This window comes from Protopterus annectens, chromosome 3.part1 (genome assembly GCF_019279795.1).
Source record: "Protopterus annectens isolate FY-2018-M chromosome 3.part1, PAN1.0, whole genome shotgun sequence".
Lineage (NCBI taxonomy): Eukaryota > Metazoa > Chordata > Ceratodontiformes > Protopteridae > Protopterus > Protopterus annectens.
The window spans coordinates 1382467002-1382485653 of record NC_056732.1 but is presented as its reverse complement, the minus strand read 5'-3'; the positions used below and the strand labels follow the sequence as shown (position 1 = coordinate 1382485653).

Here is an 18652-nt window from a genome sequence, read left to right as displayed (position 1 = left end):
ACATCTGGGAGAAAGACAAATGCAGATTTTGTAAAACACAACTGGAAACAGCCTCATATCATGCTGCTGGGTGTGATGCACTAATCGCAGGAGGACTGTATACTCAAAGACGTAATAAATGTGGCAAGACTGCTGCATTGGGGATTCTGCAAACATTACAATGCTGAAGTAGCTGAGAAGCATTTCAAACATGAGCCACTAAGCATTACAGAAAATGATGAAGTTTATATCACATGGGGATCACCTATTACCAACAGTTCACAAAAACAGATGCGAGAAAACCAGATACAGTAGTCCAAAAAAAAAAAAAGACAAAAGTAGCATTAATCACTGAAAACTGCTACACCCGGTAACTACAGTGTCTTATGCACACAGAGAAACAACAAGGGCAGTGTGGAAGAAGGATACCAGAAAGTTCCAATAGTAGCAGAAGCAATGCATCTTTTTTTTTAATAAAAAAAAATTTAAAAATGTGTACTTTGATGCGTTACCGATGCATTTAACTCTGCATGAATTGCAGAAGTCATCAAATCTGGGCACATTGCAGGTGCTGCGAAGAACAATTATGGTTAATATCAAAACTGCGGTAGCGTTGTCGCCTCATAGCAAGACGTCCCGTTCGATTCTCAGCTAGAGTGTCTTCTGTGTGGAGGCATACGTGAATAGGGTGTGTCTTCGTTGAAGGCTGTGCGTCAGGGCTGGTAACCTGGTACGTAAAAATCCACTACCAATTATCAGACTGGAGTTCCGCTGTGGTGACCCCTAACTGGGAAAAGCCGAAAGACACAAAGAATCAAGGACTGAAATAATACTAATGAACTTTAAATCACACTTTGGACTTGGGAATTGTCCATCCCAGTCATTGTATTAGAAACCAAAAAAATCTTGGGGAAATTAAAAAGGGGCAGAGTAGGATTATGGGTTCAGCCTGCACTCAGTTGCTTCCCAGTGGAAGCTAGCAATTGTTTCATGGCTGTGAGCAAGCTGCCATTAGGGTCAGCAAGAAGGGCCTGAGTGGGTAAATCATTTTGAATATGATGTGCAAATGTCTTATTCGCCCTTGCTTCACATTTCATTTCCAAAAACCACACCTTCAGGCCACATATATGATGCCAGATTCTTTCTTGCCCCAAGGAATGCAGGATCATGGCTCTCACAGTAGGGTGTGGTGTGTGGTGGTAAGGCCTCAGTTTCCCTGGAAAGATACAGGTCATCTGTCATAAAGGTTCAGGATTTTACTGTTCCTTTGGGAGGAGAATGAATGGGTTTGGGAGGAGAATGAATGGGTTTATGGAGTATAAGAACAATGTCAACTTTTGAGGAATCCGTGGAAAAAAAAGATGTTTCTAAAACTGGAAAAAATGCATTAGAGAAAATTGTAAAGACAAAGGATTGCCTAACCATCACACATGGTCAAACATCAAAAAAATGGAGCCAAATAAGGCATATAGTGGGAAAGGTACAAGCACATTTTCCAGTTCAAGTAAATTCCCAGTGTAAGTGGTGGTCTGAAAGATTCCATTTTGTAATAACTGCTATGGCTGAAAATCTGGATTGGAAGCCTGACAGTCTTAACAAGACTTTTACTTTAAAGCAGTTCATTCATCGTATTGCAAGATTACATACAACCTTATAATCTTTATAGCATTGTGTTTTCTGAGAGAAAAGAGTTAAGGAGAGAAAGTACATATGTGATGGCATTATTTCACTTCTACTGCTACACTCAACACACATACATTACACACGTATATATATATATATATATATATATATATATATATATATATACACACACACACACACACACAAATAAATAATCTATATAGATATTTATTAAATAACCAACTCGTGAGACTAAGACAATAAGCTATAATAAAATAACTTAAAACACCCTGACCACGAGAAACGAACCTCGAACTATAAAACAAAAAAAAAAAAAACCACTTGGGATGAACTACTGTTTTAGCGCTTTCATCTTTTATTGATGGATAAGACTTCTTCAGAAACAAATACATAAATGCAGTGCAATCAGTTGTACACACTTGATATTCTGTAATTAAAAAAAATACTAACCTGTCATAAAGAGATAGAATGTCAAAGGGCCAATCATAAGACTCAGCAATAAAATAACTCAACCCATAAAAAATGCTGTGATTACCAAGAGATGTTAGCATTAAAAGGTACATTATCATTGTGACTTAATTAACTAATCAAATTAAATTAAATGAAATAAATAAAAGGACAATAATAATTTAAGATTTTCAGAAATAACAGTATAGGGGAATCACCGAAACCAAAGCAAGCACTAGGGCTGAAATCCAATATTTAAACTGCCAAAGCAACCCAGGAAATTTCTGGAAGTCCACAACTCAAGTGTGTCATTCATCTAGCAAAACCCCTGTTCCCCTAGAGTAATCTTGCAATCAAACAAAACAAAACCACTCCAAACATAGCCAACGCAGTACACATTTAATATTAATATGTTCATTGAGACCAAGGCTGAGTCGGCTCCCAGCAGGAGCTGCCATTTAAGTTCCTTCATTTCCAGCAGCGCGTTGCAGTCACCAAAAAATAAATCCAGCTTTTCCAATACCAAGAACTGAAACCCAGAGAAATTCATGCATTTGCTGTTGTGGTTTCCTAGTGCATTAGTGGTATCCTTTTTGTGGATAGCTGCCAGGTGTTCCCTAGATCGGTCAGAAAGTTTAACTTAACTTTCTGACAAATCTAAGGAACACCTGGCAGCTATCCGCAAAAAGGATAGCACTAACTTTCTGACAGATCTAAGGAACACCTGGCAGCTATCCGCAAAAAGGATAGCACTAATGCACTAGGAAACCACAACAGCAAATGCATGATTTCTCTGGGTTTCAGTTCTTGGTATTGGAAAAGCTGGATTTATTTTTTGGTGACTGCAACGCGCTGCTGGAAATGAAGGAACTTAAATGGTAGCTCCTGCTGGGAGCCGACTCAGCTCCTGGTCTCAATGAACATATTAATATTAAATGTGCACTGCGTTGGCTACGTTAAAAATGGAGTGGTTTTGTTTTGTTTGGTTGCAAGACTACTCTAGGGGAACAGGGGTTTTGCTAGATGAAGGACACACTGAGTTATGGATTTCGAGACTTCCTGGGTTGCTTTGGCAGTTTAAATATTTGATTTCAACCCTTGTGCTTACTTTGGTTTCAGGTGATTCCCCTATACAGTTATTTATGAATATCTTAAATTATTATTGTCCTTTATTTATTTCATTTAATTTAATTAGTTAATTAAGTCACGATGATAATGTGCCTTTTAATGCTGACATCTCTTGGTAAACACAGCATTTTTTATGGGTTGGGTTATTTTATTGCCGAGTCTTATGATTGGCCCTTTGACATTCTATCTCTTTATGACAGGTTAGTATTTTTTTTTTAATTACAGAATATCAAGTGTGTACAACTGATTGCACTGCATTTATGTATTTGTTTCTGAAGAAGTCTTATCCATCAATAAAAGATGAAAGCGCTAAAACACTAGTTCATCCCAAGTGTTTTTTTTTTGTTTGTTTTTTGTTTTATAGTTCGAGGTTCGTTTCTCGTGGCCAGGGTGTTTTAAGTTAATTATATAGATATATATATATATATATATAGATATATATATAGATATATATATATATATATAGATATATATAAATATATATATATATATATATATATATATATATATATATATATATATATATAAATAAATATGTATATACACACACATTACAGTGAAACTTCCAGCTCCTAAATCCAAAGCAGACCAAAATACTGCCCTATGAACAGTAAAAGCACTAAACTGTGTGTACTAACATGGGGTAAAATGGCTTTAAAGAAATGTTGCCCCAAATGGCCACCAAAACTCTTCAGGTCAAACATGCCCACAAGATCAAATATGTCCACAAGATTGAGATTATGTTCCTCCAGAGATGTTTCCTAAAACTAGGACACAGGTCTGCAAAAACTAGTCTGATCAAAGCTAAACATGGCAAATAAAAAAATAAATAAAGATGTAATTCATACAACTAAAATATTCATCCATATTTTCACTGTTGTCTATGTAAAGCAAGACACCAATATGATGAAACCTCACAGTGAGCCACAGAATCCTAAATAGTGAAGCAAGCCAGGATCTTCAAAATGTTAAACCTTCCTTCCAAGTCCAATCAACAATTTCTGAAGAAATCATGAATAGAGTCCACCTGTATAACAGTTTTTTCCAAAAAAGTTACACAAACTATATGAGCAGCCCTCATACTTTGTGAATACCATAAAGATATCACAAGAGTGGAGTTATAATGCAAGACAAGGACTGCAGCAAAAAGGACATGTTCCAAAAATAACAGAACAGCAAACAATACAGCTATGCATACCAATGTTAGCTTTCAATACTACGAGAATACATTGTAATTCTCATAAATGTGTAAATCAGAGAACAGCTCGCTCTGTTTTTAGTTAACCTGCTATGGCTTCATACATTGCAACACAAGTCTGACTTCTATTGAAGGCCATCACGGTTGCAAGGTCCGGTTTCTCTGCACAATCATTTTTTTTTCCTTAGTTCATTCCACTGGCAAACAATTTAATGGGGAATGGGCACATTCCGTATTCTGACCAAGTTAAGTAGTCTGTCATTTGCAGACAGTCAATCTTTTATAGGAGTGTGTATTTTCTTACAGCACTGGCACATTTAAATCAGCAGCTGCACAAACAGGGACTTAAGGTGAAGCGTCTAGATCTACATCAATAACAAGCATACCTCTAGCTTGGTTAAACAAGATGATGCAACAGAGTTCCTCCACATCCAGACTACCATAGACCTACAGCATACCCTAGCAAGCTACACAGGTCACTCTCCATGTGCCATGAAACCCATAGCTCATGCTTAGACCCCTAAGAGATGCTCACCATTCAACCAAATACCATATTCATAGGGGACTTTCCTCATTTATAAACTGGGGTTCCTACACAACCCCAAATTTGCAGGTGCAGAGATTTGTAGACTTGTAAACACAAACACCATGGACAAGTTTGTGCATACACCTATTTGATATGCAAACAAAGGACCTAGCACTCGCGAGTATCTGAGAATGCTGCACCCCCTCATATGTTCTTCTGGCAAGGTCACGCCACAAACTGGTCTCTTTTGAGATAAGAGTCAATCCTGTAAACTCCAGCAAACCCCTATAACAGAAACTACTACAAGGCAAACAACCTGTCAAACTTTCAAGCTCCTCCAAACCCAGATAACACAGCTGTCCATGCAGAATTATTCACAGCAGCTCTCTATAACCATGTCATAGAGGCGGATATGCCTACCAGAAGTAAGCCCAAAACTTTAATTTTGGATGATTGTGTGTGTGTTTTTTTTTAAACAGGTTATACAACAAAAGAAAAAAAGTTGGAGCTAAAATTAAGAAGTGTAACACCAGAGGGGAAGAAAAAAACAACTACTGAATACACAACTAAGAGAACCAAGTCCAGCAAAGCAAATATTCTGGTAAAGACAGCATCCCAGGCCAAGAACATACATAAGGCCTTCTTTAGCCATACCTGAAACCTCAAAGGCAGCACAGTGTGCCAAAATGTTGGCACCATGTTTGTTTAAGAAACAGGAGATGCAACAAATCTGGCTGACAAATTCAGCTCCAGCTTTATCTCCCTCTCACCCCAGCCCCCCCCCCCCCAGAATACAAATAACATAATCCCTCCAACTATCAGCTGACAGCAGGTCTTACAAGCACTTTTAAAAACACTCTACAAGTCCAAAAATGCAGCTTAGATGGACCCTGATAATGTGGCAGCAGGCCTCCAAAATAGTGCAAAATACACCCCATCAGGGCCACTGGTACACTATTCAACTATGGCTTCCACACAGGCTTAGTGTCATGCAAATGGAAGACTGCAACGGTCATCTCTTTGTACAAGGGCAGATTATCAGTGGATCCTGGAACTACAGGCCCATTAGTCTGACTAGTCTCATATGCAAAGCCATGAAAAGAATCATGGAAATGACCAACAATGACATACAAAACTCAGTCTGGTTTTGTCAAGGACAGGTGATGCTTACTGAAGCTGGTAGACTTCATTGAGAAAGGCACCAAGGAAATGGATGAGGGCAAATGGTGCTTACTGTCCATCTTGACCTAACCAAGGCATTTGATATTTTCAGTAGTAGTCAAGGGCATCTGTCTGTCTTACCAAAATTTGCAGATGACTGCAAGCAAGCAGCAATCATACAACCCCCCATTCCAAGACACTAACATCTTACAGGAAGTCTAACACAGACATACAACTGAAGAAAAAGCCAAGGCTTAAAACTCAACGCTAAGAGACGCCTAATGGTACCTTTTGGGAAGTCTGCCACCCAGGGAAACTACCACATTGATAAAACACTGTTAAAAGAAAACACAGCAGTCAGAGATTTGGGGACTCATGTAAATAGCAACCTGGCTTTTGGCCAAGGTGTCCAAGGCTGTAAGAAAACCATACTATGTCATTCAACTTAAAAGTAAGTTCATGGCATCCAAGTCCAGGGAAGTCAGTAACCACTGTATTCACCCTTCATCACATCCATCAACGAGTATAACACTCCCTTCTGTGTGCATCTGACCACACACATGCAACAACTGGAGTGTCCACAGAAGTTCCTCACAAAAACAATACAAAGTGTAAACACAAGGTCCTACGCAGATTGCCTCAAAGCCCCATCTCTACACTCAAGTTTCTTACTGACTGCTGAGAGGCGATTTACACTTGGCATATCCGGCATCCTTATATCCACTCTGACGGATATTTTGCACATCTGTAAAACGAACAGCATCAAAACTACCATATCTAAGAATTTAAATCTTGCTTGCAACTTAAATAGCAAATGTTGGAGGAACACGTACATATCTCAGAAAAAAAAAAAAAAAAAAAAACGTTCGCTGGAACAGAATTTCAAACCATGTGACAAAGCCCTTCTCTAACCATGTTCAAGCACAACTTGGACCAGTGGATTGGAAACTGCAAAATCACCCCGATTGACACTGTCTCTGATGGACAGAAGCAGCCATTAAAAAATACCCTAACATACACCACTTAAGCTGTTGTGCCATAGAGGTTATTTTATGTGATAACGTTGGGCTGCGTGGCTAAGCTTAAATATGTCCCATTGGCCATTAGCATAGTATGCACCTATGAAAACCTACCTGCATCCCATTAAAATAAATAAATGAATAAATAAATTAACATACAGGCCTACTTCGGTCCTAAAGCCATGGCTATAGACTATTTATGTCGACGGTTGCTGGGGGAGTGGCAGAGTGATGCCAAGCTTGATAGATATGGATCAGTGTGGTTGGGGGGGGGGGGTGCAAATATTTGACACTGATAGAACATTGATGATCCGGACGCCGGCTGAGTGTGGGAGAATGCCACTATTGGTGGATCTTGGTGCAGGGAAAGCGGATGGCAGTGGGCGGGGAGTTTGTGAGCGGGGCAATGGAGGTATTTGCTTTCCCTGATAAAGTTATAAGGCTGAATAGGAAGATATATGAGGAAGGGACAGGAGACAGGGATTGGAGTGGGTGGGTTCTCTCTGATGGTTTCTGTCTGAGCGGGGGGACTAGGCAGGGGTGTCCTCTTTCTTCTTGATTGTACTGCGTTTGGAACCTTTGGCAAAGAAAGTGGCAGACTCAGAAATTCAGGGATGTGGCTGGTACGGTGGTCGAGAAATGGTGGTTCTGTTTGCAGAGGATGTTTTGTACCTGATAAAATCAGAAAAGGACATTTGGCAGTTTCAAATCTCTTAAGCATACAAAATTAACGAAGTTAAAGGGAAGGCAATGGCTGTGAATTGTGTACCCACACATTGGCTGGTTCAGCGGTATCCATTTTTGTGGGGACATGATGGGATGAGGTAGGAGTATGGATTGGGGAGGATTCTGGTGTGGCAGCTAATGATGCATGGGAGGACACTAAACAAACGATGGCGGAGACTGTGAAATTGGAAGCACTGTTATATGGACAGGGTTCAGTCCTGGGACCGCTCTTGTTTGGCATCTACTTCTCTGAAGTACAGGCCAACACTAAGGGACTCTGGCTAACAAAGTTTGCAGATGACTGCAAACTGGGAGCCATTACTGAATCCCCAGATGATGTGGATATTCTACAAAAGGGCCTTACAGAAACAGATGCTTGGTGCCAGAGCCATGGGCTCAAGCTCAGTGCCAAGAAATGCATAGTTATCCCCTTTGGGAAAAAACATGTACCCATGAATTACCACATGGGTGGCAGTACACTAAACACGGAAAGTGTGATAAGAAACTTAGGGACACAGGTGGACAGTGGTCTCACCTTCGATAACCACATTGCCACAACAGTCAGGAAATCCTATGTGGCACACCTCATCACTAAGGGCTTTTCATACAGAAAAAAAGGAGGTCATTGTCCCACTGTACTCATCTCTCAATAGACCCATTATAGAATACAACGCCCCGTTTGGTATGTACCTCGTACGATATCTGCAACAACTGGGAAAGCCGCAGAAATACCTCACTAAAAGAATCACAGGCCTAAAGCAGGTGACCTATGCTCGCATATCATCTACTCAGAGGCGAACACTGCTTTACATACAAGAACATGTCAAAACCCAGAGCTGATGGACATGCTACACTTAAAGAAATCTCAATCCCTCAAAGACACACGCTCCAGGGATCTAAACCTTGTCATCACAATGAAAAAAACATGCTGGAGGGATAGGCTCCTGACCCAGAGACTCCCCAGACTCTGGAATAGACTGTCCATACATGTCAAGCAGAGCGCCTCTTTGGCCCTCTTCAAAAGGAACCTTGATGATTGGATGGGAGATAGGAAATTCACTCCGGGGATCAAGTCAGTCACCCTTCTAGACAGGGGTTCAGGAAAGTAAATACTGTGGGAAGAAATAGCCAGGGAATTGTTATGGCTAGGCTTGTATAGGCCCTAGGGCCGACAGCCTAGTAACAACCTATGAACCTATGGGATGCAAATTTCTGGTAACTTAAAACAGAACTCAATACATTCAAGAACTATGGGGTGTGAATAGTGTATGAAAACACAACTAAAGTTAACAGGCCTGCACTGAAATAATATCAAGTGTATTAAAATGCTACTTTCCATACAAATTCTGTAATAAAACTTGTCTCAGTTCAAAATTCCTACTTTATTTCAGATTAGACACTGTAAAAGTTGCAGACTCCAAATCTGACCTCCAGGCAGCGACAAGTGGAGTGCCACAGGGTTCCATCCTGGGACCTCTCCTGTTTGGTAACTACTTCTCTGAAGTACAGGCTAAGACAGAAGGCCTCTGGCTGACGAAGTTCGCAGATGACTATCAGTCAAGTCCCCAAATGATGTAGACATCCTACAGAAGGACCTCACTGAGACAGATGCCTGGTGTCAGAGCCATGGCCTCAAGCTCAATGCCAAAAAGTGCAGTGTCATCCCCTTTGGTAAAAACTCTGTACCCATGAACTACCACATAGGCAGCAAACATCGAATGCATGATAAGAGACCTTGGGACCCAGGTAGACAGTAGTCTCTCCTTTGATAGTCACATCGCCACAGTAGTCAGGAAGTCCTTCTTCTTGGCACACCTCATCATAAAAGGGTTCTCATCCAGGAAAAAAAAAAAAAAAAAAAAAAAAAAAGGCCATTGTTCCCCTCTACTAGTCAATCATTAGACCCATTATAGAGTACAATGCCCCTTTTGGAATGTACATCACAAGACATCTGCAGCAGCTGGAAAGGCCACAGAAGTACCTCACAAAGAGGATTACTGGCCTCAAACAAATGCCCTACACTAACCGCCTCAAAAAACACCAGCTTTACTCCGTAGCATATCGCCTACTTCGAGGCGATCTCTGCCTAACATATAAAGCTATGTCAAACCCAGAGTTGTTGGACATGCTACACCTAAAGAAATCCCAATCCCTCCAAGCTACATGCTCTAGGGACCTAAACCTCGTCACCACAATAAACAGGACACGCTGGAGGGACAGATTCCTGTCCCAGAGACTTCCTATACTCTGGAACAAGCTACCCATCTATGTCAAGCAAAGTTCTTCATTAGCACTCTTCAAGAAAAATCTTGATGAGTGGATGGGAAATAGGAAATACACTCCGGGGATCACTTCTGTCTCTCTGCTGGACAGTGGCACAAGAAAATAAATTTGAGTGGTGCAAGCTATGGTACCTTGCTGGCTAGGCTTACGTAGGCCCTTGGGCAGATAGCCTAGTACCTACCTATGAACCTATAAAAATACGTCAGTGGAAAAATATGGTTAAAAAAGCATGTCAATATGACCTCTGGATACCTTTTCCTTACTTTTTTTTTGTTAGCTGCACTAGACTATGCTACATTTCAAACGGGGCAACTCTACAAATAAGTTGTGTTACGCTGGGGTACTTTTCAAACAAGACAATGACTTGCAGTGCATTAGCTAGTAAATAAAAAAAAAAAAAAAAAACGATAAAAGTATGTCTGTCCTAATTTCACAATTTAAATCAAAATCATTGTAAATAAAACTGTTTAAAACATGCAAGTATGCCACCCTTGTGCTGCCAACAGCATTTGATATTTCAAAGTCTGGAAGAGAAAAAAGAAAAAAATATATATGCAAAGAGCAATTTTAACTGATGCCTATCATAACCTTCACAGTAACTATATTCCAAATAAACATAGCACACAGCTCCTCCCCATGTCTTTGCACACCATACTTCAATTACATGTCTGCCTTTGTCCAGTATTACCTTCCACTAACCAGTTTCTTCCATTTTCTACTGCCTTCCCTGTGTACATTTACAATAAGCACTGTTCTTCCAACATAACGTTTATTTTTACTGTTCACCATGATTTTCCTTGTACTCATTATTAGGTAAATAACATGGCTCCCAACCAAGGCCACTCTTCCTAACACAAACACCACACATTAAACACCAAACCTAACTAAACCATTAAAGCAAAAAACATCATTTAAAAAGTGTGCATTTTTAGTATGCAACATGTAAAAAGTCACAGTTTTAGGCAATGTCCTGTTCTGTAATCCATAATTTCAGAAAACTGATTGTAGCATTTACCCTACATGCCATGTCAACTGAAAGCAATCATTCCACTCTTTACAAGCAACATTACTGAAAATAAGCCTGGAGAAAGGAAACTAGCACATCTATTGAAATAAAGCAACAGCTCTCAATCTGGTTTCAATATGCCTAGATAATTTAGTGCGTATGTGTATATTTATATATATATATATATATGCGCCTGTGGCCATTTATCTGTGTATGTGTCTCTATTAATATTCAACTTGGACATGTGAAAGTTTTAAACAAGTACTATTGCTGACGTGGAAGTCCAACTGTATGTTAATATGTGAAATGTAACAACAAAGAATAAGAAGTAACTGTACTGACTTGGTACCAGAAAGGAATATATGAACGACTTTATGTTACCAAGCTGTAGTGAGTGGGGAGAGTGTACCCAATCTCAGACAAATGGACCTTGCTGCTTGGCATATGTTGAAAAGTGCAGAGGACAATTTGAAAGCCTGCATTCATTACTATATTTACTGCAATCGGATACAAATTTATAGCAGCCTGACTCTTATTTTCCAAAGTCTAATCTAAAACCCTTGCACCAAAGCTACTTTTCTGTATATTAACTGCCTTCACCAGCCCCTACATTTAAATCTAGGGGTGAAAAAGTGTCAAGAACTTTATAATAATCATCTGCACCTCTTCATTACCATTCACACAAAAATGTATTTATTTTTAACCAAGCTACCATTTCCATCTACTACAGTTTTCCAGCAAACAAGGTTTAACATAACTCGTTTTTAGATTAGAATTGTTTTATACTTTCCCAGTCCTCCTCCAACTTCTATACCAAATCATGTCTAGAGTTGTGGATAAGTTACTCCAGCGCAGCAAGATTATTCACACATTTGAGATTACACTTTATCCCCACCACATACACACAAGCACTCTTCTTTCTTGGTTGCTACTGACAACTGTCAAAGAGTCTAACGTCCCGCAAATATGTTTTAATATTCCAGTCTGGTACCAGCTGTCCCCATAATTCCAGGACACCACTCTCAGTAGTTAATTAAAATTGCTTATTCCTTGGATATACCATTACCTGGTACACCGATGCTTTGGGCAGATCCAAGCACACTGTGCAGCACAACACGGAATACAGTCGTTCTTCCAGTTTCACACTACCTGCTTCTTCACCCACTTCTACCCGACGCCGTTTCTTCGGTGGAGAATCGGGATCCGCCTCCTGCATCAACACCTGCTGAGCCGCAAGTCGGACACTGAGGCCCGGCTCCTCTTGTCCAGCCGGGCCTGGACCTTCCAAAACAGCACCCCCAGAAGAGGAGGGGATGGCAACTGAGCTGTTACCCTCACGGTCGTCCATTGCGAAATAGTCAACAGTGCCCCTTACAAACTGCACCGAATACTGTTGCACTTCTCCGATGACCAATCACAGAGCACTGCCGCAGTCAGCTCCCTCAAAGGTACAACCTTTTCAGGGTCGCACAATTTAAATCCCAAAGAATGGCACAATGTTGGGTACCGGTCTCGCACAGAATTATGTGACAACAGAGTTCCTCAAAATACGTTTAGCAAAAGATTATATGAACTTCTTGCACTGTATTATCTATACAACACTGCTGTCACGTATGGGGACACGCAAGTCACTCGATAGGACAACGTATACTAGACACCACTGACAGATATAAGAGGAGGTCCGGCCATCTTTGTTTTCCCCTCTTGTTATAGAGCCCTCCCCTAGTGATATAGTCCCCACCTCCGTTGGGAAGCTCGGCACATCTGCACCAATGGGTGCTCAACTGGCTTTTTATTTATTAAGAAGAAAGCATCGTATTGACCAATAATATGTGGTACAAGTTTGTGTTTAGTTTTTGCATGACCCTCTTGTTCGACTACCACGTAATTGGTATACAATTGGCTGTTGAAAGGGCATTCTGCAACTGGGTTTGTTATCATTAATAAGGTTGCTGTTGATGTTTTTAATTCACCAACTGGCAGCGCAATGTAGTTTACAATTAACAGTTTCTGAGAAGGGTTTTTTAAACTGGAACTAATAATTCTTAAGTGTACTAGTGTACAGCTACACTGAACAGAATTCAAGTGCTCCTAAACAAGTAACAGTAAAAAAAAAAAGTTAGAAAATGATTTTGCTGTTTAGTCGGGTGTTATATTATGTGTACTTGAAGTATTTTGGAGACCAATTAACTGAACAACACGTTTTAGTGGGAGGTGATAGACACGGCTCAGAGGGCACAGAAAATCAGCTTTAGAATTGCCTTTTTTTACTTGGTTGTAGGTTGCATGTTCACTGTTTTAACAAAGACAGCTACTATGCAGTGGCGTCTTACCAGGCTCGTCAGCTATTCTAAAACTGAACTTTGGCTAGTATGTTTGCTCCAGTAAAGGGAAAAAGAATGTCAGTGTAAAGACTTATGTAGGAAATGCATGTTTCTGCAAGCCTTATTACTGTATTAATTTTCTTACCGTATAATACCAATGTTTGTAAAAGTCTATGTTGGTAGCATTTGTCTCTGATTCTTCGGGAAAACACTTGCTGTGTACATTTAGTATTTTTAAGAACTAAGTAATAATAACACACTGTCTCTTCAACAAGAACATCTTTCCCAAATAATCCAAAATGCTTAATGGCCACACATTATACGAACAGCTAACCTTTGAGCAGGCTCACAGCTAAATTATTACAACTAGTCTAGAAACCATCTCTCCTCGATCAGCTACATTTACTACAGAATTCCTACAGTTTTAAAGGACATACACACTCTGGTCCAAACCTACAAACACCTATGTCCTGTATATGTACACCCTCAAAACAGATGTATGAACACCTACCATACCTCTCAACCTCTTAGAGCAAGAAATCTGGACAAAGCCATAAAAAATGGCAGGACAAAGGCCCAAAAATTGGGACACTTTTTAAATATTGCTCTTACAAGCTTAGAAAGTTGATAGTATAACAGGGCTTGTATTAGCATGAAATTTCTGAAGGGTATGAAGTCTGAAACTCAAATGTCTGTCATTATTTTCTGACATCAACCCTCCATGATTTGCCAGAAACCCACAATTTTATGAGAAACAGACCAAAAATATGAGACAAAAATCTGGACATTCTGGGAGAATCTATACATTTGAGAGGTATGCCATCTACTCATTATCACTCTAAATTCACTAACACCTCAGTATTTTAGCAGGTAGAATGGCCTTACATCAAAAGAAGCTCTCACTTTAATGAAAACATGTTGCTAATGTATGCTCTTTTACCTATTCAGCCAACACTTACTAATATAATTTTCCTTCTCTCATGTCCTTCCAAAACATTCTTATCTTTCTAATAATAATAATAAAGTCTTGCTTCATGTCCTTAATTTTCTCCACCACATTTAAAAAATATTCAGTTCATATGCTACACTATTCATCACTATTTGGTCCTTAATACACTGCTACTTAAATTCCTGTGATACTCAAAAATGTTAATATCTTGTGAGGGAATTAAGTTCAGTATTATTTTTCTGTTTTTATCCAGTTCTGTCTCTCACTGCCCATAAAGTAGGTGAAAGAAAAGTTAATTGTATCTGAAGTCTGGTATTTAGCAGCTCAGGTGGAATTCCTGAAAAATAATGCAGCTTCTAATGTGGGTAATCCTTCACACTCAGAGTAATAAAGGCTATGAGATTCCCCCTATTTTAATTTAGCCGACAAAGCAGGACCACCAGTTATTACATTTATAGTTAGCACAGTTTAGCATTACCATCCCTGAAGTTAGCATTACACAGCATTTCTTTGTATGTATGCCTAAGACAGCAAATTAGGCAGTTTCTTGACATGAATGAGTTCTGTTGCATTCTAGATCCATGCACATTCCAATCTATATCTGGGGCCATAATGTGTGTGACAACATTGCCTGATTTCCGAGTTACTACCTAAATTATTCCATATTAAAATTAGAACCTCTTCTTCTAAAAAGAAAAAAATGCCATACTTCCTGAGCTTGCATCTGGAACCGTTTTACCGATCTGTATCTTCCCAGTACCACACCACTATCAATCCAAAATGTCCCTTTCCCAGTCAGAACAGACATTGCAGTAACAATGGTTCCTGGTTCACTGAGCCAAAGCAGCAAAGTTACACTAGAGACAAATACTGGCAATTACAAAAATACACTAATAATGATTGTTTTATGTCCTTTTCCTAGTTCTTAGATGGGAGACATATATTGCCCATTATGTCAACAAGTCTACCTTATGCAAAACCCAGCATGCTTATAATATAACAATTCAAAGATATTCTGGTCTGAAGTAAAAAAAAATACTTAGTCACCATAAAAATCATTCCTTAGGTCATCTAATGCTAATTTAATCCTGAATGCTCTCAACACTTTACTACTCCCTGCCCCTTACCCTCTTCACCTATACCTTCCCTGTCTTGCAGCCCTCACTTTCCCAGTGCTATTCTGCTGTTGTTCAAAAGACCTAAACTATTACAAATTCATTCTCAAATTACACTTCAAAGTCATCTCAGATAACTCAGTTTTTAAACTTTTCACTAATCTGCCTTCCTCAAATGCAGCTAACAGCAACTCTCTTCACCCTAAATGCCTGTAAAAGCTTCTGTTTTAATCACATGCCCATAATAGACATAGTCTCTCTTTCTCTCCTCCAAACTGCATAAATCCACATGGTTGGAAATCAGTCACCATTTTCTCACCAAGTTTCCACTTGTATGCTCCCTGAATACTTTAGGTAAATTATTAACCTTTTTCCTGTAAATAAAATATTTGTAAAGTTAATTTACAACCAGCCATGCATTCATACCAAGCAATATCACATAATTAATGGCATTCAACATACCTTCAAGCCTTCCTTCATTAAATACACCACTCTGTAGCTTGCCACTGAGTACATTTGTCTGACATGGACAACAGACTATGTATTGCTGCTGTCTTTGTTGACATAAAATGAAATTTTGATTTGGTTGATCACTCTCTCTGTGGTTCTCAACTTGACAATGTAGACTTTGGCATTCCTGCCCCATTAGTGTAAAGGATTTTATTTACTTATTTATCTGAATTTGTTTACTGGGGTAGAACACTGATCAAATCTGACTGATATCAGTCATCCTGAGGTCAGAAACTGTCAAGAAGATACAAAATAGCCAAGACTAAAGTAATACATAAGTGACAATAAAACAGTACAATGGTAAAGTAATGTTTTAGGTACATAATAAATTCAATTTATTCATTGTCAGTATGAAGAAAAGTTTCAAAACATTTGCGAAATTAGAGTAACATAAAATAAATTACAAATGTGAAAACAAGTAAAGGATCTTAGTAGCTGAGAGTGAAGAGTTAAAGTAGACTTAAATGATGTGATCTGTGGGGTAACATGTACAGTCTGCTTGATCAACTAAATGTGATTTTAGTAGGGAATGGAACTTGGAATAAGTGGATGAGTCTTTGATTTCAGGGTGGAGGCACACCAACAGTTTGGGCACAATAACTGAAGCTGTATAGTCAGAGATATGTAGCTTACTTAGATTGTGGGATTTGTTTTAGAACTGGAGTGGTTCAAATTTTGTAAGTTGTATATGGGGTATGTTTTAGTTTTGATGATAAAGGAAACAGTATTTTCATGTAGGAGTTTGAAGAGTTGTGATCCTAGGAGAAGGTCTGCTCTTTGGGATACATTTGCCTTTTTTAACGATATGCAGTAGATTTAATTTCTTGGGGAGTGTGTAATAAATCTACATATTTTGTTTTGTAGTGTTTGAATAGCTGTGGTGTTTTTCGTACAGGCTACATATAAGAGGGAGGCTGAATTTGAGTTGAAACAGAAAGATTCCTTTCCTTAATGCAGCTCTGGTGGAGTGCAACCGAAAAGGGAATATTTTTGTTCCCAGAAAAGCAGGGGATTAATTTTATGTGTATTATCAAAATTCAGGTGGAAGTTGAGTGTGATATCTAACCAGAGACCAAGATACTTGAAAGAGGAGACTGAGATGGTAATTATGATCATATATTTTTAATGTTTTAGGTAACCAACCAATGTAGTGTATAGGAGCTAGCAAGTTAGGCTGGTGCACGGCAAGAGCACTTGTTAGACCCAAAATCAGAAAAAAGGCCAGCACCAAGGAAGGTTCAAAAGTAGTTTAATAAAACTGAAACTAGACCGGTTTCAGCAGCAAGGCTTTCATCAGTAGTATAGTCAGTAAAAAGCACTTAGTCATCATCTTATATAATGTTCTCTAAGGCATCTATATGACATCACTTCCTGATAAGTCAAAAATGCAAACAAGGCAAAAGTAATTGAAAAATACAATCAAGGCAAAAGTAATTGAAAAATACATAGTTCAGTAAACAAAAAAGTTTGCCTAAGTTGCATGCATATCTCCAGATTATAATGAAAAATCCAAAGAGACACAGTATACTGGTATATCAATGATAATAAACAAACTTAATAAAAAACATACAATAAAGGGTAAATGCCCAAAAATAAACCCGAAACAAAAGTCAGGTTATAAGAATTCTGGTGTTGAATACCAGCCACAGTATCCTAAAATGAGCTGAAATGCAAAACCTAAGCAATGCAACCTGATAAGAAATAAGTACATATACGTAATGCAAGTGATGGTTAATTACAAATTATAATTTATCATTTAATCCAGGAAGGAAAAGCCCCCCAAGTTTAATGATCCACCTTTTTTCTTTGGTATTTAGGATATCATGCCAACCTGTTTTAAAAGATCGATTCCTATGATATGATCAATGATGGTGAATGTAAATTTGGCAGTGGGATGTTTGATAACATGTCTATATAGTGCATTAGTTAATCTTCTGTTTCTAATGTCACCAAGGTGTTCAGAGATCCTGACACGAAACTGTCTAGACGTTTGGCCAATATAAAATGCATGACATGTACATGTGGCAAGATAAATAATCCAGTCTGAACTGCAGTTACCAAAAACTGTATGTCGATATTTGTCCAGTGTTCCTACTAGTGAAAGAAGTAGTTTTGAAAATATAGTTACAAAACTGCAATGTCCACATGGATAAATGCCTGAAAGTTTATCTCCAGTAAGTGTTCTTTGAGTTGGAGTGTGATCCATGACCCTGGTTTTTTATAGTGTGAAAATAGATTCCCTAAAGTTTTGCCTTTCCTATAGGAAAAATAACATCGTTCTCCCAGATAATCTTCCAACAATGGATGAGAATTCAATATATTCCAGTGAGTATTAATAATATTTACTAAATTGGCACTATTCCTGCCATAAGTGGTGACAAATCTACATACATCTGATTCCTCATTATGAGTTTTAGTATTGTATTGGAGAAGAGAATCCCTGGATTTAGCATTACTAAATTGGACTGCTGACTCAATAGTACGAGTGGAATAACCTCTGGACAAAAATCTCTTGGTTAGATCCATTTGATGACTCTGAAGATCATCCACTGAGGAACAAATCCTTTTCATCCGCACAAACTGTGATTTCGGTATGTTCCGAATAATATGTTTCGGATGAAAACTATCAGCATGTAG

The 18652-nt window shown here is 38.8% G+C and overlaps 1 protein-coding gene across 1 annotated transcript in view; it reads right to left on the bottom strand.

Annotated features, from left to right (window-relative positions):
* CYHR1 (cysteine and histidine rich 1) overlaps positions 1–12856 on the bottom strand; it is an 892696-nt gene extending 879840 nt beyond the window's left edge. Inside the window, exon 1 of the mRNA XM_044067419.1 lies at positions 12184–12856. Coding sequence (XP_043923354.1) covers positions 12184–12465 — 282 coding nt within the window. The 5' untranslated portion in view covers positions 12466–12856. The remainder of the gene's footprint in view (positions 1–12183) is intronic.
* Between the last annotated feature and the right edge of the window lie 5796 nt (positions 12857–18652).